Raw genomic sequence first — 27,093 nt, 5'->3', positions numbered from 1 at the left:
CTGCTGGGCGTGTGCAGGCGGGCAACTGATTGGCCTGTCTTCAAGCCTCCCTCCAAAAAGTCCGACCCCTTTGGATTATGGGGGACCCGCCGCCCGACCCTGAGCCGCCTTCCCAGCAGTCCTCAAGGCGGAGGAGTTCCCAGCTCTCGGAGTGGCAGCGCAGTCGGGAGCCCTCTGTGCCCCAGCCCACGGTCCCCCAGGCAGAGCAGCAAGTGGCACTTGACGCCCAGATCCTGAGGAGCAGTCAGGTGATGCCGTTGAGCCCGACCGACCTCCGAGTGTGGTCACAAGGGGCCCGCCTGAGCCAAAATGAGAACTTGACGATGTTCCAGGCTGAGGAATCCCAGGGTGGCGTAGCGTACCCGTCCATAAATACAGGCTTTCCCTCGGATTTTCAGCGCCAAACTTACCTGGATGAAGACAGGATCCAGGCCACCCACAGTGCCAACCTAATGCTGCAGCAGCTACAGCAGGGCCAAGGCAGCCTCTTGCAGCAACTGGACTCAGCCTACCAGGATTCCCGGCCTGACCTCATGGGCCTGTTCAGTACATACCAGAGAGAAGACCTGCCGTTCAGTGAGAGCACCCACCAGGGACCCTCTGTGAGGGATGACCCCACCCTCCAGTTCTCGCCCTCTGAGCTGGGCTTTATGCCCTTCAATATGGAGATGTCCGAGCCAGAGCCCCGGGAGCTGGCCGTACAGAATACCAAGGCCTACCTGCTGCAGACCAGCGTCAGTTGCAACCTCAGCCTGTGAGAGGGGGTTCCGGAGTGGGAGAGGGGTGGGACCCCTGTGGGGAGAGGCCCCACCCAGCCTCAGGCTTCGGGGTCACATTAGTCAGACAGGGATTGGCCTTCAAGGAGAACCAGCCACTGCTCTGGAGCCATCTAACGTAGACTAGGAGTCAGAATCAAGACTAACAATAGCTGAAAAGTTAAACAACATTTACTTACCATTGTGCCAACCCTTCACACATTAACCTCTAGTTCTCATAGCTAAGATTAGCACACACACTGTCCCTATTTTTCAGAGGAGGAAACTGAGACAGAGAAATGTGTTCTCCAAGATAACACGACTAGGACGTGACAGAGCCAGGATTCCAGCACAAGTGATTTGGCTCGCATGGCCCTGTAATCCACTCCACTCCTGCTTGAGGAAGGCACTTAACTTGCCAACACCACTCAGCAACAGTCATAATTCACCTCTTTGGCCCACCTTCCCCTTTCCTCATGAAGTTCACATTCTAGTGGGAGAATGGACAATAACAATAAATATAATAGCCTGACCAGGCAGTGGTGCAGTGGATAGAGCATTGGACTGGGATGCGGAGGACCCAGGTTCGAGAGCCCGAGGTTGCCAGCTTGAGTGCAGGCTCATCTGGTTTGAACAAGGCTCACCAGCTTGAGCCCAAGGTCGCTGGCTCGAGCAAGGGGTTACTCGGTCTGCTGAAGCCCCCGGTCAAAGAATTGATGCTTCTCATCTCTCTCCCTGTCTGTCCCTATCTGTCCCACTCTCTGACCTCTCTGACACACACACACACACACAAAACCCCAATAAATATAATAAATGATAAGGTGATAAGAGCTAAGGTGAAAAAATAAGGCAGAGTTAGAGGAATAGGGAGTGCATGTTAAATAGTATGAAGCCAAGGTAGGACTCTCAGGAGGTGACATTTGGTCAGTGACCAGAAGATGGTGAGGGACAGTACCTTGCAGATAACTGGAGGAAGTGTGGCCCAGGTAGAGGACACAGCAAGTTGGAAAGCTTTAGGCTTGCTGTATTTGAGAAACAGCAAGGAAGCTGGTGTGACAATTCATGGGAGGAAGAGAGGGAGTGAGAGGAGATTAGGTTGGAGAAGTAATAGATCTCACTAAAGCACAAAGCTGACCCCATCCCTCCCATGCTCAGAACCCTAGCCTCAACCCTAACCCAGTGCCCTCAGAAGAAGGTTCATGCTCCTCATGCCTTCGAGGCCCTATATAATTCAACACCTGCTTGCTTTCCAAATTTCATCTAGAACAGGGGTCCTCAAACTTTTTAAACAGGGGGCCAGTTCACTGTCCCTCAGACCGTTGGAGGGCCGGACTATAAAAAAAACTATGAACAAATCCCTATGCACACTGCATATATCTTATTTTAAAGTAAAAAAACAAAACGGGAACAAATACAATATTTAAAATAAAGAACAAGTAAATTTAAATCAACAAACTGACCAGTATTTCAATGGGAACTATGCTCCTCTCACTGACCACCAATAAAAGAGGTGCCCCTTCCGGAAGTGTGGCAGAGCCAGATAAATGGCCTTAGGGGGCCGCATGCAGCCCGCGGGCCATAGTTTGGGGACTCCTGATCTAGAGTCTAGTCAAAATTAATCACTAGCTCTTCCTCAACGGTTCCCAGCCTTCTAGAACTTCAAGGTCCCTTATGGAAAAGCCCTGGCCAAATTCTGACCTTTCCTTACCCTTCCCAATCAATATTGGCCCTCCATCCCACCCAAGACTGTTGCTAAGGGGCTTCCACACATGGTTAGACATACATATTTTGAAATCAGACCAACCTGGTTTCAAATATTGGCTGTGCTACTAACCACTGTGTGACCTCATGACTTCAACTTTTCTGGGCTTCGGTTTCCTTATCTGGAGAGTGGGGATCATAGTTGTTCCTCAGATATATGATTATGGTGAGAATTCAACTGATTTCAAGTGCCCAACATAGTGAATGATTTGGTGAATGGAAAATATTGCCGTACTGTTAGCACTCCAGAGTCCTCTCCTACCACAACCCGTCCCTCACGCCACTTCAGCCACACTGATTTCCTTGGTGTTCCTCCAACATGCCAGGCACACCCTCAGCTCAAAACCTTTGCACATCATTTCCGATCGTATCACCTGTAAACCATGGCGGTTTTGCTTCTTCCCTTTCAATATTTTTCTTTTTCATGTCAGATTGCGTTGATTGAGACCTGCAGTGCAGTATTAAATGGAAGTGAAAGCAGGCATCCTCACCCCGACCTCATAGCGGAAAATATTTACTCTTTCGCCACTATGTTTGATGTGTGCTGTAGGTTACTTGTGGCTACCCTTTATAAAGTTATTTTAAACTTGGCTTCTATTCCTAGTTTGCTAGATTTTTTAAAATCATGAATGGGTGTTGATTTTTATCAAACGATTTCTCTGCACCTGTTCAGGTGATCTTACATACTCCCTTTAACATACTGCCATGATGAATTATAGTTTTTTCTGTTTTTCTAATATCAGTCCAGTCTTGCGTCCTATCATTAGCCCAATTTAATCATGGCATGTCATCCTTTGAGCAATTGCTGGACGTCATTTGCTAATATTTAGCTTAGGATTTCAGCATCTATATTTCTAAGTGAGATCAGGATGGAATTCTTTTCCTTTCTCCTAGTTTCCTTGAGTTTTGGTGTCAAGATTATCCGAACTCATAAAATATCTCAGGGTTTATGTATCTGCTGTTCCCTCTGACGGAAACAGTCTTCCCCCAACATCTGCATGGTTTGCCCCTCCCCGACTTCATTCAGATCTCAGCTTAAATGTCTTTGGTGAGGCTCTTCCTGGCCCCCCTGTTGAAATTCCTTACCATCACCTGTCCCTGGCATTCTCAGTCCCCATTCCCTCAGTCCTACTCTAATGATGTCTGTCTCCATCATTAGAATACAACTCCACATGGGAAGGAACCTTGTCTTTTTTGTACTGCATCCCCAGTGCCAGGCACAGGGCCAGCACACAGCAGAGAGCTGAGTGAGTGATGTCCCCCACCTCCCACTCCCTCGGGAGGCAGGTATGAACACCTGGTGAACCTGCTGACCAAAATCCTGAACCAGCGGCCTGAGGACCCCTTGTCTATCCTGGAGTCACTGAACCGCACCACGCAGTTGGAGTGGTTCCACCCCAAGCTGGACACGCTGCGGGACGACCCGGAGATGCAGCCCACCTATGAGATGGCTGAGAGGCAGAAGGCACTGTTTGTCCGGGGCAGCGGCGGTGGTGAGGGCGAGCTGGAGATGGAGGAGGAGGTGGTGAGTGCACTGGTGGCCCGGGGGGTTGGGTGAGCAGTGGCCCAGGCTGAGAGGCACAGCCTGTGCTAAGGCCTGGAAGTGGGAGGCACATGGCACGACCCAGAAACACAGATGACCGCAGTCTGGTGTGTGCGCCCCACAGAGAGGGCCAGGACCCTGTCACAGAGGGCCTTTAATGCCAGGCTATGGGGTATGGGCTTTCTCCCGAGGCCACTGAGGCACCATGGAAGAGCCAGAAGCAGAGGAATGGCTGGTCAGCCCTGCTCTTTATTTTATTGATTGATTTTAGAGGGGGGGCGGGAAGAGCAGGAAGCATCAACTCATAGTAGTTGCTTCCCGTGTAGGTGCCTTGACCAGGCAAGCCCGGGGTTTTGAACCGGTGACCTCAGCATTCTAGGTTGAGGCTTTATCCACTGCGCCACAACAGGCCAGGTTCTGCTCTTTAGAAAGTTGATTCCAGCGGCCATATGGAGGAGGCTGGTCTCTCCCACCACCCCTCACTCCCGCCTCCCAAAAAGAACAGCTTTACGGACATTTTCTGTGAAACACTGCTTCCTGGAGTTTGTCAACACTGACTTGTCCCCTATCCCCTGGACTCAGTTTCCCCTTTTATAAGTTGAGACCTCCTAAGAACTCTTCTACCCATGACTCATTAATTCTTTCACTTGTTCAAGAAGTCTCCTTTGTTGAGGACTCTCTGTTTATGATCATTCTGGGCCTTGGCCAGTTAGGTCAGTTGGTTAAGAGCATCATCTCAAAACAACAAGGTTGTAGGTTCAGTCCCTGGTCAAGGCACACAGGGAAAGCAACCAAAAAATGCACGACAGAGCCTGACCAGGCGGTGGTGCAGTGGATAGAGCGTCGGACTGGGATGCAGAGGACCCAGGTTAAAGACCCCAAGGTTGCCAGCTTGAGTGCGGGCTCATCTGGTTTGAGCAAAGCTCACCAGCTTGGACCCAAAGTCACTGGCTCCAGCAAAGGGTTACTCGGTCTGCTGAAGGCCCGCGGTCAAGGCACATATGAGAAATCAATTAATGAACAACTAAGGTGTTGCAACAAAAAACTAATAATTGATGCTTCTCATTTCTCTCTGTTCCTGTCTGTCTGTCCCTGTCTATCCCTCTCTCTGATTCACTGTCTCTGTAATAAATAAATAAAATTAAAAAAAAAATGCACGACTAAGTGAAACAACAAATGCTTCCCCTTCCCCCTCCCCTCTCTCCCATCCTCTCTCTTTCTAAAAATCAATTAAATTTAAGCCCTGACTGGATAGCTTAGATGGTTGGAGCATTGTCCCAGAGTGTAGTAGAGGTTGCTCGTTCAATTCCCCCATCAGGCCACATGCAGGAGCAGCTCAATATTCCTGTCTCTCACAGAAAATAAAAAAATAAAAAATTTTGACACCGTTATGCCCCCTGCGAAGAGCTGTAGGAGTGTTATCCTCTCCTTTCAACCCTGAAACAACCCTGCGAGGCAAGTGCTACTTATTATTATTTTTTATTATTGATTTTAGAGAGAGGACAGGGAGAAAGAGAAAGATGTGGGGGGAGGAGCGAGAAGCATCAACCTGTGGTAGTTGCCTCATAGTAGTTTTGGTATGTGCCTTGACCCGGCAAGCCTGGGGCTGCAAACCAAACTGGTAACCTCAGCATTCGAGGTTGATGCTTTATCCACTGTGCCACCACAGGTCAGGCATTATTACTCTTATTTGCAGAGAAAGGGCTGGGGCTCAGAGGGCCCGAAGCTAGGAAGGGATGGAGAGAGGACCAAGAAGGCAGGACCTTGACCTCCAAAGCCCCTGCTAACGTGTGCCCGATCTGCAGATGCCATAGGTTGCACGTACTTCTGTGCTTCAGAGATTCTAGGGTTCTGGCGACAGAGGGTGGGATGGTGAGAGAACACAGGAATCGACGGAAAGAAATGAGTCCTTGGACAGTTTTATCTGAGAATATGATTTTAAGGTTTAGGTCAACAGTCTCACCTGGGGAGGCCCCACCCCTTAGAACTACCCCCTTCCTTCCACACACCGCTAGGTAGCACCCCCATCTAACAAGTTGCTGAAGGCCCTGCCTCCTTAGAATGCTTTGCCCTTAGACCTTGAAGCTGGAGTCCTGAATACTAATATGAGGTCTGTGGAAGGGCAAAAATGTGAAAGTTGGTGGTCTGTGTATGTTTCTAGAAAGAGACTTAAATAAATCCATGACTCAGCATTTTATAGTTATTTTTCTATCTGATAGGAGGAAGGGCTCTCATTCTCTCATTTTCTGTTTCTTCCAACTGACCATAATTCCCCTCCCTGCTTAGAAATGCCACCTCTACGGTTGATTTAGGAGGCCAGTGCCTTATCCATTAGGCTACTGGGGCTCCACCATTGATTTATACCTGTGTAGGATACTCAGTCTGTTCCTGGATCCTCTTATCTGTGCCTTGGTCCTCTGGGTGGCTTTCTGCTGGCTGCGGCCAGGTTGCTGACCGGGTCTGCCTATATGGGAGCGTAAGGCTCATCACCAAGCCTCTGTTTGGAAAAGTTCTTATTGGCCCTGGCCTGTTGGCTCAGCGGGAGAGCATCGATCCGGCATGTGGAAGTCCTGGGTTTGATTCCCTGTCAGGGCACACAGGAGAAGCAACCATCTGCTTCTCCCCACCCCCACCCTCTTTCTCCCACTCCTGCAGCCATGGCTCATTGGAGCGATTTGGACCAGGGTGCTGAAGATGGTGCTGAGGACCGCTCCATGGCCTCACCTCAGGTGCATAGCTCGGTTGCTGAGCAAGGGAGCAGCAGCCCCAGATGGGCAGAGCATCGCCCCCTAGTGGGCATGCTGGGTGGACCTGGTGGGGCGCATTCAGGAGTCTGTCTCTCTGCCTCCTCCCCTCTCACTTAATAATAATAATAGTAATAATAATAATAATAATAAGAAGAAGAAGTTATTATTGTCATGTTTCTAATTTTAGACTAACTTTAGTATTATGGTGTCACAGTCTAAACACTAACACTTTGTTATACTTGTTGCACAGTACAGGTCACTTTAAGGCAGGAAATAAAGGATGTCCCAGAAATGGAGACAAGCGGCTTAGACAAGATAGCAGTTTTTCCACACGGCTGATAATCAAATTGTAAGCGGTCTAGGGCTGGCAAAGTGGTTCCCAGCAAAAGGGCCCTGAAGGCTGTCTTCTCCCCTCACCCACCCCACCCCTGACCCAAGAGAAGCAGTTTGCAGGGGGAGCAGCAGAGTCGGAGCTGTCATTTGGGGGCAATTGCACACTCTTGCTCCAATCAACAGTGGCCAGAAAGGCAGGGTGAGATAATTTAAACATGGTTGGTGAGGCTACTCCATTGCCATGTGGATGGGGGATTCCCAGAAAGAGGATGACAGCCATTGGCTCATGGGCCAGGCTCACCCCCCCCCCCAAAGAGAGGTTCCTACAATCATCCCTGTATCTTCCCTCCTGACTGCAAGAGAGTGAGTCTTGGGATTATGGTTTAACTCTGCCTCGCTGAAATGCTGATGTCAACCTCAATTAGGCAGACAGGCTTTTGCACTGTGTTTAAGATGGAGGGAAACTGACCTGACTGGGCAGCTCAGTTAGAGCGTCATCCGACGCACCAAGGTTGCGGTCTGGATCCCCAGTCAAGGCACATACAGGAATCAACCAATGAGTGCATGAATAACTGGAACAGCAAATCAGCGTTTCTCTCAGTCTCTCTCTCTCTCTTTTCCTCTTTCTTTTGATTTTTGAGAGAGTGAGACAGGGAGAGAGACAAGAAGCATCAACTTGTAGTTGTAGCACTTTAGTTGTTCATTGATTGTTTCTCATATGTGCCTTGACTGGGGGTGCCAGCTAAGCCAGTGAGTGACTCTTTGCTCAAGCCAGCAGCCTTGGGCTAAAGCCAGTGACCATGGGGTTTCAAACCTGGGTCCTCAGTGTCCACGGTTGAGGCTCTATTCACTGCGCCACCACCAGTGAGGCTCCCTCCTTTTCTTTTTCTCTAAAATCAATCTATGTAAAAAAATTTAAAAACAAAACAAAATACAGTTTCTTAATCACATTACTGCGCTTCCCTGAAAATAAGACAGTGTCTTTTTTTTTTTTTTTTTTTTACAGAGACAGAGAGTCAGAGTGAGGGATAGACAGGGACAGACAGACAGGAATGGAGAGATGAGAAGCATCAATCATTAGTTTTTCGTTGTGCATTGCGACACCTTAGTTGTTCATTGATTGCTTTCTCACATGTGCCTTGACCGCGGGCCTTCAGCAGACCGAGTAACCCCTTGCTTGAACCAGCGATCTTGAGTCCAAACTGGTGAGCTTTTGCCTGCACTCAAGCTGGCGACCTCGGGGTCTCAAACCTGGGTTCTCAGCATCCCAGTCCAATGCTCTATCCACTGTGTCACCGCCTGGTCAGGCAAGACAGTATCTTATATTAATTTTTGCTCCTAAAGACGCACTAGGTCTTATTTTCAGGGGATGTCTTATTTTTCCATGAACAAGAATTTACATTTATTGTTGAACAAAAAATCAACATTTCCTGACCTGTGGTGACACAGTGGATACAGCGTCGACCTGAAAATGCTGAGGTCATCAGTTCGAAACCCTGGGCTTGCCTGGTCAAGGCACATATGGGAGTTGATGCTTCCAGCTCCTCCCCCCTGTCTCTCTCTCTCCTTTCTCTCTTTCTCTCTCTCTCTCTCTCTCCCCCCCCCTTTCTCCTCTCTAAAATGAATAAATAAAATAAAAAATAAAATAAATCAACATTTATTAATATACTGTAGTCATGTCATCACAAACATCAGCATAAGCAGCCAAACTGAATTCCATCAAGAATTTCTTGTGATTCTATTTCCATGTACAAAAATCTACCCTATTTCCCCCAAAATAAGAGTGTCTTAAATTAATTTTTGCTCCTAAAGGTGCGCTAGGTCTTATTTCAGGGGAGGCCTTATATTTCTAAGGTTGAAAATTGCACTAGGTCTTAATTTCGGGGAAACAGGGTACCTGCCCATCCAAGGTTGGCAGGAAGACTTTGCTCATCACCATTTCAGAACCCAGGGTGGTGGATGTTTGGTTGTGACACAGGTGTCTACAGTTGCAAAGGAGAAAAAGGGGGTCCTAACAAATCCCTTGTGAGTTTTTACAGCTTCTGCCTGAGTGTGATACGTGTCCCTTTCACTGTCATTTGGAATGGTCAGAGCAACTGTTGTGGCCACTCTTGAATTCAGTAGGGGTGGGACTATGTAATTGTCCTTTGGGAAGGGACTTTCAAATCTTTGTGAACAATACTACATCCAGCAGGCCTAGGAAGAAGAATAAATTGTTCATTTTTCACTCTGTGTTCACAAAGAGATATTTCTTAAACATGAGAATGCAGCCCCAGCCAGGTAATTCAATTGGTTAGAGTGTTTTGCCGACACGCAAAGGTTGCTGGTTCAATCCATGGTCAGGGTACATACAAGAATCCACCAATGAATGAATAAATAAGTGGAACAACAAATTGATGTTTCTCTCTCTCTACCTTCCTCTCTCTCTCTCTAAAATCAATCAATTAAAAAAAACTTTTTAAAATGAAAATGCAGTTTATGCCTTTAGGAAGAACCTCAGTGTGCTTGTTGCCAAATCTTTTACATTAACTGGTACAATTTAAACACCACCATTCATTTTCTTTTCTTTTCTTTTTTTTAATTTATTTTATTTTATTTTTTTACAGAGACAGAGTGTGAGTCAGAGAGAGGGATAGACAGGGACAGACAGACAGTAACGGAGAGAGATGAGAAGCATCAATCATTAGTTTTTCATAGCACGTTGCAACACCTTAGTTGTTCATTGATTGCTTTCTCATATGTGCCTTGACCGCGGGCCTTCAGCAGACCGAGTAACTCCTTGCTGGAGCCAGCGACCTTGGGTTCAAGTTGACCACCATTCATTTTCAAACTAACCATCTGTTATGGGTTGGATTGTGTCCCCCCAGAATTTGTATGTTGAAGCCCTAACCCCTAGCACTTCAGAATGTGACGTTATTTGGTCACAAAATCATTGCAAGTATAATTAGTTACAGTGAGGTCATATGACTGGTGGTCTTATAAAAGCTAAACTTTGGCTACGGACACACACACACACAGAAAACACCATGTGAACATGAAAGGAGAGATCAGAGAAATGATACCCTAAACCAAAGAGTGCCAAAGATTGCCAGCAAACCACCAGAAAGGGAGAGAGGCAGGGAACAGGTTCTCACGGGCCTCAGAAGTAACCAGCACTGCGACATCTTGACTACTGCCCCTCCCCCCCCCTCCCCCCAGCTGTGAGGCCTTGCAGTTCTGCTGAGGAAGCCATCCAGTCTGTGGTACTGTATTACGGCAGCCGTAACAAAGTATTAATTACACCATCTTGTAATTTCTGTACTCTTTGAATAATATTTCAGTGCAGTGGATACAAGAGACAAGGAACAAAAGTTAACAATTAAATGTATTAACTCTGGAACTCTCACCTTCAAGAAAAGAGGCTAGATACTTTGAAACTTTCAAGGTGTTCACCTTGAAACATTTTGTTACCTTGAGTTTTCAAATGCTTGTGGGGGGTCATTGTACTTCCCGGGAGCTGTCCACAGTCCTTAAATGAGAAACTCGTCTTTTTAATCTGATTTCTTCCTCCTGACTTAAGTAGGGTTTACATGTCTTTGTGAGATGTTTTCTTGAACTACAAGCAAGCCTCTTCCCCTGAGCTAACTGAAGAGGGATGAATGGGTGTATGAGCCGAGAACCTTTGCTTTGCAGTAATGGACACCTACTAGAGTTTGCTAAATGAAAAGGGTATGGGTAGGATTTATCATAGAGATATAAGGCATTTCCCAGAATCAGGGGTCTTGCCCTAGCTGGACTGTAAGAATAACTGGACCCGAGCTAATCAGCTCTAATCACCAGTTTTTTTCTTTCTTTTTGCAAACTGGCCTTGATCGTCTGTCTCTCTGTGCACAGTCAGCCACTGCACGTTCGCACATTTAAAAGTTTCACTTCCAGCCACTAGGAGAAGTTGGCTCCCAGCTTAGTTCTCTGTTGCTGCTGTAATGAATCACCACAAACTTAGTGGCTTAAGGTGACTTAACGCGTGACCTTACAGTTCTGGAGTTCAGAAGTTGAAACTGGGTACCAGTGGGCTAAATCAAAGTGAAGGCCTCCCTGATAGAGGCTCATGGGAGATTTGGTTTCCCTGATGTTTCCAGTCTCTAAGAGGCTGCCTGCATGCCTTCCTTCCTCCATCTTCAAAGCCAGCACGGTGACATCTTCAGATCTTCCTCTGGCTCTGACCTCCGCTTCTGCCATTACATCTTCTCTGACTCTCCTGCCTCATCCTTTATTTATTTTTTCCTAAGAGGGAGAGAGAAGGACAGACAGACAAGAAGGGAGAGAGATGAGAAGCATCAACTCATAGTTGTGGCACCTCAGTTATTCATTGATTGCTTTCTCATATGTGTCTTGACTGGGGGGTTCCAGCCGAGCCACTGACCCTTCGTTCAAGCCAGCGACCTTGGGCTGTAGCAACCATAGGGTCATGTCTATGATTCATGCTCAAACTAGTGACCTCAGGGTTTTGAACCTGGGTCCCCAGTGCCCCTGGACAATGCTCTGTCCACTGCGCCACTACCTGGCCAGGGCTCCTGCCTCCTTTTAAAAAAAAATTGTTTAATGTTTATTTTATTGACTTAGAGAGAGAGGAAAGGGGAGAGAGAGACAGATAGAGATGAAAGTAACATTGATCTGTTCCTGTATGTGTCCTGACCTGGCATTGAACTGACAGCCTCTGTGCTTCAGCATGATGCTCTAGCCGTGAGCTATCCAGTCAGGACTCCTGCCTCTTGTCACTTATCAAGACCCTTGTGATTTCCTTGGGCCAACCCTGATAACCCAGGACAAACCCCCCATCTCAAGATTCTCAAATTAATCACACCTGCAAGTCCCTTTTGCTGTGTAAGGTCACACATTCACAAGTTGCAGGATTAAGACAGGGAATCTTTTTGAGGGGTGGGGGGTCTATTATTCTGCCTACCATACCCTCTTTCTCTCTATCCTGATTTTATTTTTTTTTAGAGAGAGAAGTGGGGGAGGAGCCGGAAGCATCAACTCACAGTAGTTGCTTCTCATATGTGCCCTGACAAGGCAAGCCCAGGGTTTTGAACCAGTGACCTCAGCATTCGAGGTTGACACTTTATCCACTGAGCCATACTGATTTCAAATTCTGGCAAGGGAGCATGTGGGCCCCCTGATTTGGGCCGTGTGTTTTCCTGGCCCAGGCATGCTGGCCAAGGCCAAGGGCAGGTCATGCTAACCTCATAAGAAAGGACCTTGTCAGTTTTGTTTTCTGATATACTGTGTGTGTGTGTGTGTGTGTGTGTGTGTGTGTGTGTGTGCTTACACTAGCCTGTGGCTGGCACCCACTGGATCTTTAATAAAAATTTCTGGACTGATGACTGAATGGAAAAATATTGGGACAGTCTTGTGGCCACATGGATGAGGGTAGCTGAGCCAAAAACCTCCTTGTATTCTAGTCCTAGCTCTTGATTTACTTGTTCTCACTCTCTTTTTAGAGTGATATCTCTCTTTCTCTCTCTCTCTCTCTCTCTCTTTACCTGAACAAAGCAGACAGTGAAAAAGAAGGTAGGACTTTTTCTTATCACTACCACCCTCCAACATTACTGATTCCTCAGTTCAAGACCTGCCTCTTCCTTTCACTTGCTGTGTGATTTGGTGTATCTCTTTCTCTTTTTTTCTTTTTTCTTTTTTTGTGTGACAGAGACAGTGAGAGAGACAGAGAAACAGATAAGAACAGACAGACAGGAAGGGAAAGAGATGAGAAGCATCACTTCTTTGTTGTGGCTCCTTAGTTGTTCATTGATTGCTTTCTCATATGTGCCTTGACTGGGGTGCTCCAGCAGAGCAAGTAACTGACCCTTTGCTCAAGCCAGCAACCATGGGGTCATGTCTATGACCCCACACTCACACAAGCTGGTGAGCCCATGCTCAGGCCAGATAAACTCAAGCCAGTCAAGCCAGTCACCTTGGGGTTTCGAATCTGGGTCCTCTGCATCCCGGTCTGATGCTCTATCCACTGCACCAGTGGTCCCCAACTCCCGGGCCGTGGACCGGTACCAGTCCGTGGGCCATTTGGTACCGGTCTGCAGAGAAAGAATAAATAACTTACATTATTTCCGTTTTATTTATATTTAAGTCTGAACGATGTTTTATTATTTTTCTTTTTTGTATTTTTCTGAAGTTGGAAACGGGGAGGCAGTCAGACAGACTCCTGCATGCTCCCGATGGGGATCCACTCGGCATGCCCACCAGGGGGCGATGCTCTGCCCATCTGGGCCTTGCTCTGTTGCAACCAGTGCCATTCTAGCGCCTGAGGCAGAGGCCACAGAGCCATCCTCAGTGCCCGGGCCAACTTTGCTCCAATGGAGCCTTGGCTGCGGGAGGGGAAGAGAGAGACAGAGAGGAAGGAGAGAGGGAGGGGTGGAGAAGCAGATGGGCGCTTCTCCTGTGTGCCCTGGCCGGGAATCGAACCCGGGACTCCTGCACGCCAAGCCGATGCTCTATCACTGAGCCAACCAGCCAGGGCTGAACAATGTTTTATTTTTAAAAAATGACCAGATTCCCTCTGTTACATTTGTCTAAGACTCACTCTTGACACTTGTCTCGTAAGTTCGACAATTATACTTAAAAATACCACAGTTTTTATGCCGGTCGCATAATTTTATTTTGTGCATTTATCCATCCTACCCTAAAGGCCGGTCCGTGAAAATATTTTCTGACATTAAACCAGTCTGTGGCCCAAAAAAGGTGGGGACCACTGCACTGCACTACTGCTTGGTCAGGCTGGGGTATCTCTTAAGAGTGAAATTGGTTGCAAGTAACAGAAAACATGACTAGAAGTGGGGAGGTGGGGCTGCTCAGTGATGCCATTGGGGACAAGGCAGTTTCCACCTTTCGGTTCCACTACCATTAGGGTTTATGACATGTTGCCTCATGGCTCCAAGGTGGCTGCTGTAACTCCAGATTTCACATCCCACTCCAGGCAGGAACAAGGGGGAGGTATGAAGAAGCAAAGCTTTTACTCTTAGCGTGATTTTGCTTCTTCCATCAAGGGACATTCTCCCCCCCACCCCCAAGGACTTGCCCTGCTTCTAACTGCTAGAAGAGTGGCGGCAACAGCTAGGCTAGCCAGTAGTTTAGCTCTCTGGACTCTAGAAGAGTTAGGCTGGGAAGCAGGGCTTCAGCCTTCTTCCCTCTGCCCTCCACCCCAACCTGCGCAGGCGGAGATAGCCGTGCCCAACGTCATGGAGTCGGCCTTCTACTTCGAACAGGCTGGTGTGGGCCTGAGCTCAGATGAGAGTTTCCGCATCTTTGTGGCCCTGAGGCAGCTGGTGGAACATCAGCCCATCCACACCTGCCGCTTCTGGGGCAAAATCCTGGGGCTCAGCAGCAGCTACCTGGTGGCAGAGGTGGAGTTCCGGGAGGGAGAGGAGGAGGTGGAGGAGGAGGAGGTGGAGGAGGTCCTGGAGGTCGGCGAGGTCATGGACACACACGGTGAGGAGGAGGGTGAGGAGGACGAGGAGAAGATTTTTGACACCATCCCCAAGCGGATGTGGAAGCCACCACCCATCATCCCCAAGGAGGAGAGCCGCTCGGGCACCAACAAGTACCTGTATTTCGTGTGCAACGAGCCGGGCCGGCCGTGGACCAGGCTGCCACACGTCACACCCAACCAGATCGTGCACGCCCGCAAGATCAAGAAGTTCTTCACCGGCCACCTGGATGCGCCCATCATCAGCTACCCGCCCTTCCCGGGGAACGAGGCCAACTACCTGCGGGCCCAGATCGCCCGCATCTCGGCCGCCACGCACATCAGCCCGCTGGGTTTCTACCAGTTCAGTGAAGAGGAAGGTGACGAGGAAGAGGAGGGCGGCGGGGGGCGCGACTCGTTTGAGGAGAACGCCGACTTTGAGGGCATCCCGGTGATGGAGCTGGTGGACTCCATGGCCAACTGGGTCCACCACGCGCAGCACATTCTCATGCAGGTGAGGACCGGGGCGCCCACCTCTCTCAGAACCAGTGGCTCAGGTGTGACTCCCCAGTAATACCAAGCACCTGCTCTCTGCTAGCCATTGTGCTTAACGTTCGTTCATTCATTCATTCACTCGTTCATCAGTTCAAAGAAATTGACAATCTCTTGTCATAATCCTTTGGGGCCAGATGTATCTTAGAATTGTGAATTTTTCAGATTTTAAAAAGCTGACAGTGCCTGACCAGGAGGTGGCGCAGTGGATAGAGCGTCGGACTGGGATGCAGCGAACCCAGGTTCGAGACCCCGAGGTCACCAGCTTGAGCGTGGGCTCATCTGGTTTGAGCAAAGCTCACCAGCTTGGACCTAAGGTCACTGGCTTGAGCAAGGGGTTACTCGGTCTGCTGTAGCCCCGCGGTCAAGGCACATATGAGAAAGCAATCAATGAACAACTAAGGTGTCGCAACACACAATGAAAAACTAATGATTGATGCTTCTCATCTCTCCATTCCTGTCTGTCTGTCCCTGTCTATCCCTCTCTCTGACTCTCTGTCTCTGTAAAATAAATAAATAAATAAATAAATAAATAAATAAAAAATAAAAAGCTGACAGTATCTATCCCATATAGTCTGCACTACCTTGAGTAGGGCTGGGCTGCAGCCATATTCGAAGGCATCATCTCAGCAAAACTACATAGTCCAGTCACAACAACTCATGAGAAACTTCTGGTTGTCAAAGCTTTCCAGGTTTTGGAGTTGTGGATAAGAGGTTGTGGACCTCCATTCATGGAACACCTATGTATCTGAATTTTACACACATTTATTTATTCATTCAAGGAAACATTGGCTGTGTGCCAGGATCTTTTTATTCACTCACTAATTCATTTGTTCATTCAATAAACATTTATTGACTCCACAAGGTTTTATTGAATCCAAATAACTCCTTTCGAGACCTGTCCAGTTTTCACTGCCAACTCAGAGTTGATGAAACTAAAGGCTGCGATTCGCAGTGCACTTAGGTTCATTCATTTCTTCAGCAAACATTTTTCAGCTCTTTAGTATCTCACGTAAGCCAGCCACAATCCAGGAGGAGAGGCGCCTGTGACACCTCACTCACAGCTTGGCAAACAGAGGATGACATGGGCCACCAAATGGCAGCTCCACAAGGCAGAGATCTCTCAGGGGTCTCTTACGTCAACGATGTAGCCCCAGCAACTAGAGCAGTGTCTGTAAACAGTAGGTGCTCATTAAATATCTGGTGAATGAATGGATGCATAGCTAGCAGGAGGCAGGAGTCCCCATCTCAAGGCAACTGCTCTCTTAGCCCATTCTCTGCCCCCGACCTACCAGTGTGACTAATCCTGTCCTCCTGCCTATACCTGGGTCCCTGAGGACAGTCCCCAGTGTCCAACCTGGCCCTTGACCTCCTCCCAGGGTGCAGGCTGGCCTCTGTCCTCCAGGGTGGCCCCTGACCTTCCCCCCACCTGCAGGGCCGCTGCACTTGGGTGAACCCTTTGCAGAAGAAGGAGGAGGAGGAGGAGATGGAGGAGGAGGAGGAGAAGGCCGACGAGGGGATGGAGGAAGTGGAGCAGGAGATCGGGCCCCCGCTGCTGACCCCGCTCTCAGAGGATGCAGGTGATGGTCCTCCTCACCTGGTACCACCATCCTGGAAGGGGGGTGCAGGGAGGGCGGGGAGGAAGGGAGGGACAGTGACATTGCAGGGTCATCCCTCTGAGCCTCAGTTGTTCTCTCATCTATAAAATGGACATCATGCCAGTGGCTCCTCATGGGGTTATGGGAAAGCGTGCATCTTGTGAGCTGCAGCTGGCACATGGCAGTGCCTAGCTGGGGGAATGTGGTCTTTTGAGTCCCACGTGGCTTTGGGGAAAGAGAGAGAGTTAGGGAGGCCTCCTCAGACGAGGCAGGGCTTGAGCTGGATTGTGGAAGAAGGGACGGGCATTTCCTGAGGGTAGGGGCCTCAGGCATCTGGAAGAAGCAGGAAGGAGGCTGAGAGCTGGTGCGGGGACAGAGGCCATGTTGGCCCAGATTTCTGTGAGCCCCGAGCGCTGCCCTACCCTCTGCCCCCTGGTCCAATTCGATGGCTAACTGGAGGGAGAATCACAGCAGCTGCCTTGTCTGGGACCCACAGCTCCCTGCCACCTGCAAGGAGAGGAGATTAGTATTCCCCTTCCTGAGTGCAGGCCCTGAGGCTCGGACAAGTGGCGTGGCTTCCTGGGGGCACACAGCCAAGGGTGGTCCAGAGCCAGGGCTCAAACACTGAAGCCCATGCTGTCAGTCACCACAGTTCTCGTCATATCCCTCCTCATTTTCCCTCTTTGCCCCCTCCTTCCCTCCCTCCAAGGGGCTGTGCAGGGCATGGGGAGCCCACAGGGGAGCCTCTGAACTCCCCGGTGCTCTTCATGTCCACACAGAAATCATGCACATGTCACCCTGGACGGCCCGCCTGTCCTGCAGCCTCTGCCCGCAGTACTCCGTGGCGATCGTGCGCTCCAATCTCTGGCCAGGGGCCTACACCTATGCTGTTGGCAAGTAGGTCTTCTCCTAGTCTCCCTGCTGGGGCAACTTGCCAGGGTGGACAGAGGTGGGAGGGAAGCCCTCATTCAGAAAGCTGCTACCACTGAGCCCCTCACTCTGCTCCCACTTGGCCTAAATGAGAAATCCCAGATTAAGAATGTGAACCCCTTGGATAAGAGATTGGGGCCCTGGCTGGTTGGCTCAGTGGTAGAGCGTCGGCCTGGCATGTGGAAGTCCCGGGTTTGATTCCTGGCCAGGGCACACAGGAGAAGCGCCCATCTGCTTCTCCACCCTTCCCCCCTTTCCTTTTTCTCTATCTCTCTCTTCCCCTCCAGCAGCCCATGCTCCATGGGAGCAAAGTTGGCCCAGGCACTGAGGACAGCCCCATGGCCTCCACCTCAGGTGCTAGAAGGGCCCCAGTTGCAGTGGAGCATGCCCCAGATGGGCAGAGCATTGCCCCCTGGTGGGCATGCCAGGTGGATTCCAGTTAGGCGTGTGCAGGAGTCTGTCCCTCTGCCTCCCCACTTCTCACTTCAGAAAAATACCAAAAAAAAAAAAAAAAAAAGATATTGGGGGATCAGGGAGGGGAAGGAACTGATCCAGGATAAGAGCATGGCAGAATTCAAACCTGGATCTCTGGCCGTGGCCCAGGCTTTTCTGCTATATGGGTCACAGAGCCAACATGACTCAGGAGTCCCCTTCAGGGCGGCTTAGACAGAGGCAGTGTCATTTCTGAGGGAGTTAACTACTTCCTGGGGCCAGTTCTTCCAGTTTGAAGGGTCTTCTCCCTAAGGGCCAGAAATTTTCCCCACCAGTTGCTCCCAAAATATTTCAGGCCGAAGTCAGTTTTGCATCTTTTCTTCCGCAGCTATTCACTCCCCACCAGCCCCCTCTGCTTCTCTCACCTGGCATAGCCCAACCTTTCGCTCAACCACTAGAGGGCGCCTCTGCAGCCACAGGGCCGGCATACTCACCAGCTCTGCCCACCAGATGGCATGACAATTTTTCAAAGATTTTTTTTTTATTTTTATTTTCATCGATTATTGAGAGACAGAGGAGGTGGGAGAGAGAAAGAGTGAGAAGCATTTGTTTGTTGTTCCACTTAGTTGTGCATTCATTGGTGGCTTCCCATTTTTGTCCTGACTGGGGATCAAACCCCTAACCTTAGTGTTTCAGGACCATGATCTAATGGATTGAGTGAACTGGCCAGAGCCTAGAGCTTTTTTGTTTTTGTTTTTGTTTTCCTTTTCTATGTCAGTGATAAACCTGCTCTGTATTCACTGCTATGGTTCACAGTGGGATTTCATGTCATCGCCATACTTTAACCACACACTTGGCAATTCTTTTCTTTGTGCAGAAGCAGGGAAGAGGCATGCTAGCTTCTGCCAGCACCCTTCATTTGGCCACACCCTAATTTGTCAACATTCCTTTGAAGGCAAAAGATCCAAATTGAGAGTTTCACTCGCCCATCCATCCTCCGCCCCCTACCTACCCATCCATCCATGCATGCATCCATTCATACAACTATTTTTTTTTTTCGTTATAAAAGACTTAAATGTCACTTTGCCAGCTATATTCTGGGCACCAAGCCCTTTATTGAAAAGGCAGATATGGATTCTGCCCTGGGAGCAGGCAGAGGAAGCATAGCATTAATTGTATAACATCTCTCACCTACCCCTCACTACCCATCCCCAGGAGATCCTGGTATAACAAACTAAGGTAAATACTACTAAGGAGGGGGGGGTGACCAATGACAGATCATATCTATTATGTCCTGAGGGGATCAAGAAAGGATTCCTGAGAAAAGCAGCCTTAGTCTGAAATCTTTGGGGAAAGAAAAAAGTAAGGGGCAGGGGACTAGTAAGAAGGACCTTCTAGATTAGAGCTTTTCATACCGTGAGAGCCAGGACTCCTGAGGCTCTTGTTGAAGCACAGGTCTGGTTGCATGGGCCTGGGGTGCACTCGAGATTTTGCCTTCCTGGCAGGGCAGGCTAAGCCTTCCAGTGAGGCTGCTGGTTCCTGAACCACAGGCCGGGGTGAGCAGGGGTTGGGGGCTTCCAAGGCAGCCGTGTATTTGAAGGCTCCGATGAAGCCCTGGGGGAAAGCTACTCTCTTGGGAACAGCAAAGTCAAAGCCAAACTGCTCCCACAGCAAATTCTACATCCCCGTCTCTCCTCCCTGCTCTTTCTCTCCCTATTTCTCTCTGCCTCTTGCCCTGTCTCTCAGTCCTCTGCTTACGGTCCCATTTACTCTTCTTTCCTTCCTTAGCTGAAGTTTTGGGGCCCTGGCCGGATAGATCAGTTGGTTAGAGCATTCCCCCAGTGCGGGGAGGTTGCTAATTCAATGCCCGGTCACATACAGGAACAACAAATCAACGTCCCTTCCCCATTAATAATTTTTTTTTGACAGAGACAGAGAGAGGGACAGATAGGGACAGACAGACAGGAAGGGAGAGAGATGAGAAGCATCAATTCTTCATTGCAGTGCCTTAGTTGTTCATTGATTGCTTTCTCATATGTGCCTTGACTAGGGGGCTACAGCAGAGCGAGTGACCCCTTGCTCAAGCCACTGACCTTGGACTTCAAACCAGCAACCTTTGGGCTCAAGCCACCAACCATGAGGTCATGTCTATGATCCCACACTCAAGGCAGAGACCCTGAGCTCAAGCTGTCAACCTCGGGGTTTTGAACCTGGGTCCTCTGCATCCTAGTCTGACACTCTATCCACTGTGCCACCGTCTGGTCAGGCAATAAAGAAATAAATTTAAAAATATATTTTTAAAATATGGGAGAGAGAGAAAAAAATAAATAAAAAAAATTAAATAGGGGCCCTGGCTGGTTGGCTCAGCGGTAGAGTGTCGGCCTGGCGTGCAGGAGTCCTGGGTTCGATTCCCGGCCAGGGCACACAGGAGAGGCGCTCATCTGCTACTCCACCCCCCCTCCTTCCTCTCTGTCTCTCTCTTCCCCTCCCACAGCCGAGGCTCCATTGGAGCAAAGATGGCCCGGGCGCTGGGGATGGCTCTGTGGCAACTGCCTCAGGCGCTAGAATGGCTCTGGATGCAACAGAGCGATGCCCCAGAGGGGCAGAGCATCACCCCCTGGTGGGCATGCCGGGTGGATCCTGGTTGGGCGCATGCGGGAGTCTGTCTGACTGCCTCCCCGTTTCCAGCTTTGGAAAAATGAAATAAATAAATAAATAAAATAAAAATAAAATATGGGAGAGAGGTGAGCTGGCATGGGCTGACCAATTCTGTCCTTGTTTATTATTAGTCTCCTCCCTGATAATAGGCACCATGGCAGGGATTCTTGTCAATTTGTTCACTGCTAGCTAGGTCATCACATCTAGACCAGCACTGTCCATCATAAACAAAATATGAGCCACATAGGTCATTTTAAATTATCTAGTAACCATATTCAAAAAGTAAAAATAGGCCCTGGCTGGTTGGCTCAGTGGTAGACTGTTGGCCAGGCGTGTGGATGTCCTGGTCAGTGCACACAGGAGAAGCAAACATCCACTTCTCCCCCCTCCCTCCCACTTCCTCTCCTATAGCCATGCTCAATTGGTTTGAGCATATGGGCCCAGGCACTGAGGATGGCTCCATGGAGCCTCTGCCTCAGGTACTAAAAATGGCTTGGTTGTGAGCATGACCCCAGATGGGCAGAGCGTTGCCCCAGAGGGGGTTTGCCAGGTGGATCCCGGTTGGCACACATGTGGGAGTCTGCCTTACTATCTCTCCTTCTCTCACTTGGAAAAGAAGAAAAAGAAAAGAATATATATATATTTTAAAAGTAAAAATAAATAGGCAAAATTCATTTTAATATATTTTACTTAACCTAAAACATCCAAATATTATTATTATAACATGAAATCAATAATGTAAAATAAAATTTTTTGAGAGAGAGAAAGAGAGGGACGGCAGGAAGGGAAAGAGATGAGAAGCATCAACTTATAGTTGCAGCTGTTCATTGACTGCTTCTCATATGTGCCTTGACCGCAGGGCTCCAGCCAGCCAATGACCAGCCAGTGACCCCTTGCTCAAGCCAGCAACCTTGGGCTTCAAGCCAGTGACCTTTGGGCTCAAGCCAGTGACCATAGGGTCATGTCTATGATCCCACACTCAAGTGGGTGACCCAGGGTTTTTTTTTTATTATTATTTGTTCATTTTAGAGAGGAGAGGGAGAGACAGAGAGAGAGAGAGACAGAGACAGAGACAGAGAGAGAGAGGAGAGACAGAGAGAGAGAAGGGGGGAGGATCTGGAAGCATCAACTCCCATATGTGCCTTGACCCGGCAAGCCCAGGGTTTCGAACCGGCAACCTCAGCATTTCCAGGTCGACGATTTATCCACTGCGCCACCACAGGTCAGGCTGACCTAGGGGTTTTGAACCTAGGTCCTCAACATCCCAGCTAACATTATCCACTGTGCCACTGCCTGGTCAGGTAATAATGTAAAAATATTAACAAGCCAGTTTACATTCTTTTCTTTCATACTAAGTCTTTGGAATCAGGTATGGAAGCAAATGTAAACTAGTTTGGACTTCAATTTTTATCGGAAATACTTGACCTTTAAAGTTGATCCAGTCATACTTAGATATTTTCAATACTGAATTGAATATCGGCTTTATTGTTTAAATTTAAATAAATTAAAATTAAAAGTCACTCCACGCAACAACAGCAGAATACATATTTTTCTCAAGTGTACGTAGAACATTCTCCAGGATAGACCTTATGCAAGGCCATAAAACAAGTCTTTTTTTTTTTACCAGGATCCACCCAGCAAGTCCACTAGGGGGCGATGCTCTGCCCATTTGGGGCATTGCTTTGTTGCTAAGCAACTGAGCTCTTCTTAGTGCCTGAGGAGGAGGCCATGGAGCCATCCTCAGGACCTGGGGTCAACTTGCTCCAATAGAGCCATGGCTGCAGGAGGGGGAGAGAGAGAGAGAAAGAGAGAAGTGAGAGGGGGAGGGGTGGAGAAGCAGATGGGTGCTTCTCCTATGTGCCCTGCCTGGGAATCGAACCCAGGACATCCACACACCTGGCCGATGCTCTACCAATGAGCCAACTGGCCAGGGCCAATAAATTTAAAAGGATTGATCATACAGAATAAATTGTCTGACGACACTAAAATTAAACTAGAAATCAGTAATAGTATGAAATTCACAAGACAGGTAGAAATTGAATAACACATTAACACATTCCTAAATAACCAATAGGTCAAAGGAGAAATTACAAATGAAATTAGAAAAGTAAATAAAATTAGAAATTCAGTCTTTTGGGTGCACTAGCCAAATTTCAAGTGCTCAGTAGCTACATGGGCTGTTGGACAGTGCAGCTCTGAACATGGCCTGGCACTTTAGGTATGTAGTAAGTACTAAAAGAACAAATGAACAGAATTACCTGGTGGGCACACTTCACCCTACCACACACAACTTTTCCATCACACTATATCTGTGCTGACTCCTACCCTTAGTGAAAGTCCAGGCTGGGACTTTGGAGGGAGGATTTTCCAGTATCTCACTTCCCCTCCAGGAAGTTTGAGAACATCTACATCGGCTGGGGTCACAAGTACAGTCCAGAGAACTTCAACCCGCCCCTGCCAGCCCCCACCCAGCAAGAGTACTCCCGTGGCCCGGAGATCATGGAGATGAGCGACCCCACAGTGGAGGAGGAGCAGGCACTCAAGGCTGCCCAGGAGCAGGCCCTGGCTGATGCGGAGGAAGAGGAGGAGGATGAGGAGGAAGATGAGGATGAGGACCTGGACGACTAAGGCCCCTATAGATCCCCTCTTTCCAAGCAGGTAGATAGCAAGTTGTTCCTTTTACATAGTTATGGGTTATTTTTTCACTGTTGCTTTGCTTTCTGCCCCTGGAGGACAGGGATAGAAAAGAAAGGCAGCTGTTCTAAATAAACTGTTCCCACAGCATTACAGCCAGGCACTTATTTATTTGTTTTTATTTTTATTAGCGAGAGACACACGGAGAGACAGACAGGAAGGGAGAGAGATGAGAAGCATCAACTGGTAATTGCAGCACTTTTAGTTGTTGCTTTTTATGAATGCCTTGATAGGGCGGTGGGGGTGGGTGGGAAGGAGGGAACTCCATCCAAGCCAGTGATCCCTTGCTTAAGCCAGTGACCTTGGGCTCAAGCCAGCGCCAGCAACCTTGGGCTTTAAGCCAGTGAGCATGGGGTCATGTGGATGATCCCACGCTCAAGCCAGAGACCCGTACTTAAACTGGTGAGCCTGCACTCAAGCCAGCAACCTTGGGTTTTTAGTAAGTTTATTTATTTATTTATTTATTTATTTATCTTTTCAGGGACAGAGAGAGAAAGTCAGAGAGAGGGATAGATAGGGACAGACAGGAACAGAGAGAGATGAGAAGCATCAATCATCAATCATCAATTTTTCCTTGTGGCTCCTTAGTTCATTGATTGCTCTCATATGTGCCTTGACCGCGGGCCTTCAGCAGACTGAGTAACCCCTTGCTTGAGCCAGTGACGTTGGGTCTAAGCTGGTGAGCATTTTTTATTTTGCTCAAGCCAGATGAGCCCGTGCTCAAGCTGGCAACCTCGGGGTCTCGAACCTGGGTCCTCAGCATCCCAGTCCAATGCTCTACCACTGCGCCACCGCCTGGTCAGGCAACCTTGGGTTTTTAAACCTGGGACTTCATCCCAGAAGTGTCTCCAGTCTGGGAGAGCAGAGAGGAGTGTCACCCAGGTTGACACTCTATCCACTGCGCCACCTGAGGTCCAGTCACTTATTTATTTGCTCAGCAATTTGTTGACATGAACTCCACCTCAGGGCTATTAGGCTCTGCCGGGATCACCAACATTGCCCCTCACAGTCTCTTCCATCTATTTCATTTATTCATTCATCTGGACACCAAACAACTATTTTTTTTGTGTATGTGACAGAGTCAGAGAGAGACAGAGAGAGGGACAGATAGGGACAGACAGGAAGGGAAAGAGATGAGAAGCATCAATTCTTCACTGTGGCACCTTAGTTGTTCATTGATTGCTTTCTTATATGTGCCTTGACTTGGGGGGGGGGTGTACAGGAGACCAAGTGACCCCTTGTTCAAGCCAGTGACCTTGGGCTCAAGCTGGTAAGCCTTGCTCAAACAAGATGAGCCTGTGCTCAAGCCAACGACCTCAGGGGTTTTTTTGTTTGTTTGTTTGGGGTTTTTTTTGTATTTTTCCGAAGCTGGAAACAGGGAGGCAGTCAGACAGACTCCCGCATGCGCCCGACCAGGATCCACCCGGCACGCCCACCAGGGGGCGATGCTCTGCCCATCTGGGGCGTCGCTCTGTTGCAACCAGAGCCATTCTAGCGCCTGAGGCAGAGGCCACAGAGCCATCCTCAGCGCCTGGGCCAACTTTGCTCCAATGGAGCCTTGGCTGCGGGAGGGGAAGAGAGAGACAGAGAGGAAGGAGAGGGGGAGGGTTGGAGAAGCAGATGGACACTTCTCCTGTGTACCCTGGCCAGGAATCGAACCCAGGACTCCTGCACGCCAGGCCGATGCTCTACCACTGAGCCAACCGGCCAACCTCAGGGTTTTGAACCTGGGTTTTTAGTGTCCCAGTCGAACACTCCATCCACTGTGCCACCACCTGGTCAGGCTGGACATCAAACAACTATTAAAATGCCTCCTGTCAGCCCAGCCCTGTGCTGGGGACACAGAAGTGAGTAAGCAGCCTCAGCTATGTTTTCCTGAGGCTCACACTCTACAGGGGAGACAGATGCATCCCCAGCCAATGACAACCCAGATGGGATAGCCCGAGGACTGACAAAGCCCGTGAGCTGACAAAGGGTCAAGAGTAGAGTGGCAAAGGGCATTCCAAACAGAGGGAACAGTGTGTACAAAGACCAAGGGCAGACAGTATGTGATATGCTGTGGTAGTGTCTAAAACCTCATTTTTTGGGACATGGTGTGAAGAGTTAGTGTCAAGAGATGAAATTGGAAAGAAGTTGGCAGGAACAGATCACTCTTTCCCCTGAGAGCACTAGGGAGCCACAGATGGACTTTCAGCAGAGGAAGGCCTGATCATATTTGTGCTTTTGAGCTCTCTAGAGGCTAAGTGGAGGACAGAGACAGCAGTGAGACAGGAGTCTGGGAGAGCAGAGAGGAGGCTGATTCGGGTTAGGGGGATGAGCAGGAGGAAGCTTTTGGATTATGGCTGTGCAGAGGAAGGGGCTAGAAAAGAGGACTTCAGGTGACAAAATGCAAGACTTGGGAACAGGAAGCAGGGGTTGAAGGGAAATGGTACAAATCTAGGCAGACACTCAGATCTGTATCCTGAGTGACTGGGGGGAAATAGGATGGCAGTGCTGGCCTTAAGAATGGGACACAGGAGCCAGACCAGGCGGTGGCACTGTGTATAGAGTGTCGGACTGGGATGCCGAGGACCAGGTTCGAGACCCCGAGGTCACCAGCTTGAGCGCGGGCTCATCTGGTTTGAGCAAAAGCTCACCGTTTGAGCAAAAGCTCACCAGCTTGGACCCAAGGTCGCTGGCTCAAGCAAGGGGTTACTCAGTCTGCTGAAGGCCCGCAGTCAAGGCACATATGAGAAAGCAATCAATGAACAACTAAGGTGTCGCAATGAGCAATGAAAAACTAATGATTGATGCTTCTTATCTCTCTGTCCCTGTCTATCCTTCTCTCTGACTCTCTCTCAAAAAAAAAAAAAAGAACAGGGACACAGAAGAGGAGTAGGATTTGGAGTAAGACATCAAGTTCATTTGTTCATTGTAGGATTTTTATTTATTTATTTTTTTGGTGACAGACACAGAGAGAGGGACAAATAGAGACATACCGGAAGGGAGAGAGATGAGAAACATCAATTCTTTGTTGCGGCTCCTTAGTTTCTCATTGGTTGCTTTCTCATATGTGCCTTGACGGGGGGGGGGGGGTGGTCCAGCAGACCGAGTGACCCCTTGATCAAGCCAGTGACCTTGGGCTCAAACTGGTGAGCCTTGCTCAAACCAGATGAGCCCACACTCAAGCTGGTGACCTCAGGGTTTTGAATCTGGGTCCTTTGCATCCCAGTCCGACACTCTATCCACTGTGCCCTGGTCAGGCCATTGTTGGACTTCTTGAGTATGAGATACCTCTGGGACATTCTGGTGACAAATCTGGGAGGCCGCTGAATAAGTGGGTCTAGGAAGATCTGTAATGGGGCAGAGTGGCTTCTGCAGAAGTCAGGGGCACTGGCTATCTCTGAGGACTGTTGCGATCAGGAGGAGATTTTGGGTTACTGGCAGATCATTGGAACACAGGGGAGGTTGTGGGGACCAGTGAAATTTTGGAATTCGAGGTGGGTGTTGGAGGACTGATAGAGATTGTTGACATACCTCTCTAGAGGCCATAGAGATCTATATATTGAATGTTAGTGGAAAAGTGTGGATATGTCTGGGGTTATCTTTTTTTTTTTTAGTTTCTTTTTATTTTTTATTTATTCATTTTAGAGAG

At 48.8% G+C, this 27,093-nt stretch overlaps 1 protein-coding gene across 1 annotated transcript; it reads left to right on the top strand.

Moving 5' to 3' along the window:
* Nucleotides 1-40: 40 nt before the first annotated feature.
* RSPH6A (radial spoke head 6 homolog A) lies at nt 41-23,393 on the top strand. The gene is made up of 7 exons (XM_066371860.1): nt 41-243; nt 280-754; nt 3,804-4,041; nt 14,345-15,109; nt 16,583-16,727; nt 17,525-17,642; nt 23,156-23,393. The coding sequence occupies exons 1-7, from the start codon at nt 78-80 to the stop codon at nt 23,391-23,393; spliced, it is 2,145 nt and encodes a 714-aa protein (XP_066227957.1). The 5' UTR covers nt 41-77.
* The last annotated feature ends 3,700 nt before the right edge of the window (nt 23,394-27,093 follow it).

The sequence above is a fragment of the Saccopteryx leptura genome, chromosome 3 (assembly GCF_036850995.1).
Source record: "Saccopteryx leptura isolate mSacLep1 chromosome 3, mSacLep1_pri_phased_curated, whole genome shotgun sequence".
Lineage (NCBI taxonomy): Eukaryota > Metazoa > Chordata > Mammalia > Chiroptera > Emballonuridae > Saccopteryx > Saccopteryx leptura.
The sequence above is the reverse complement of the archived record's forward strand: the minus strand, read 5'-3'. Positions and strand labels throughout refer to the sequence as shown.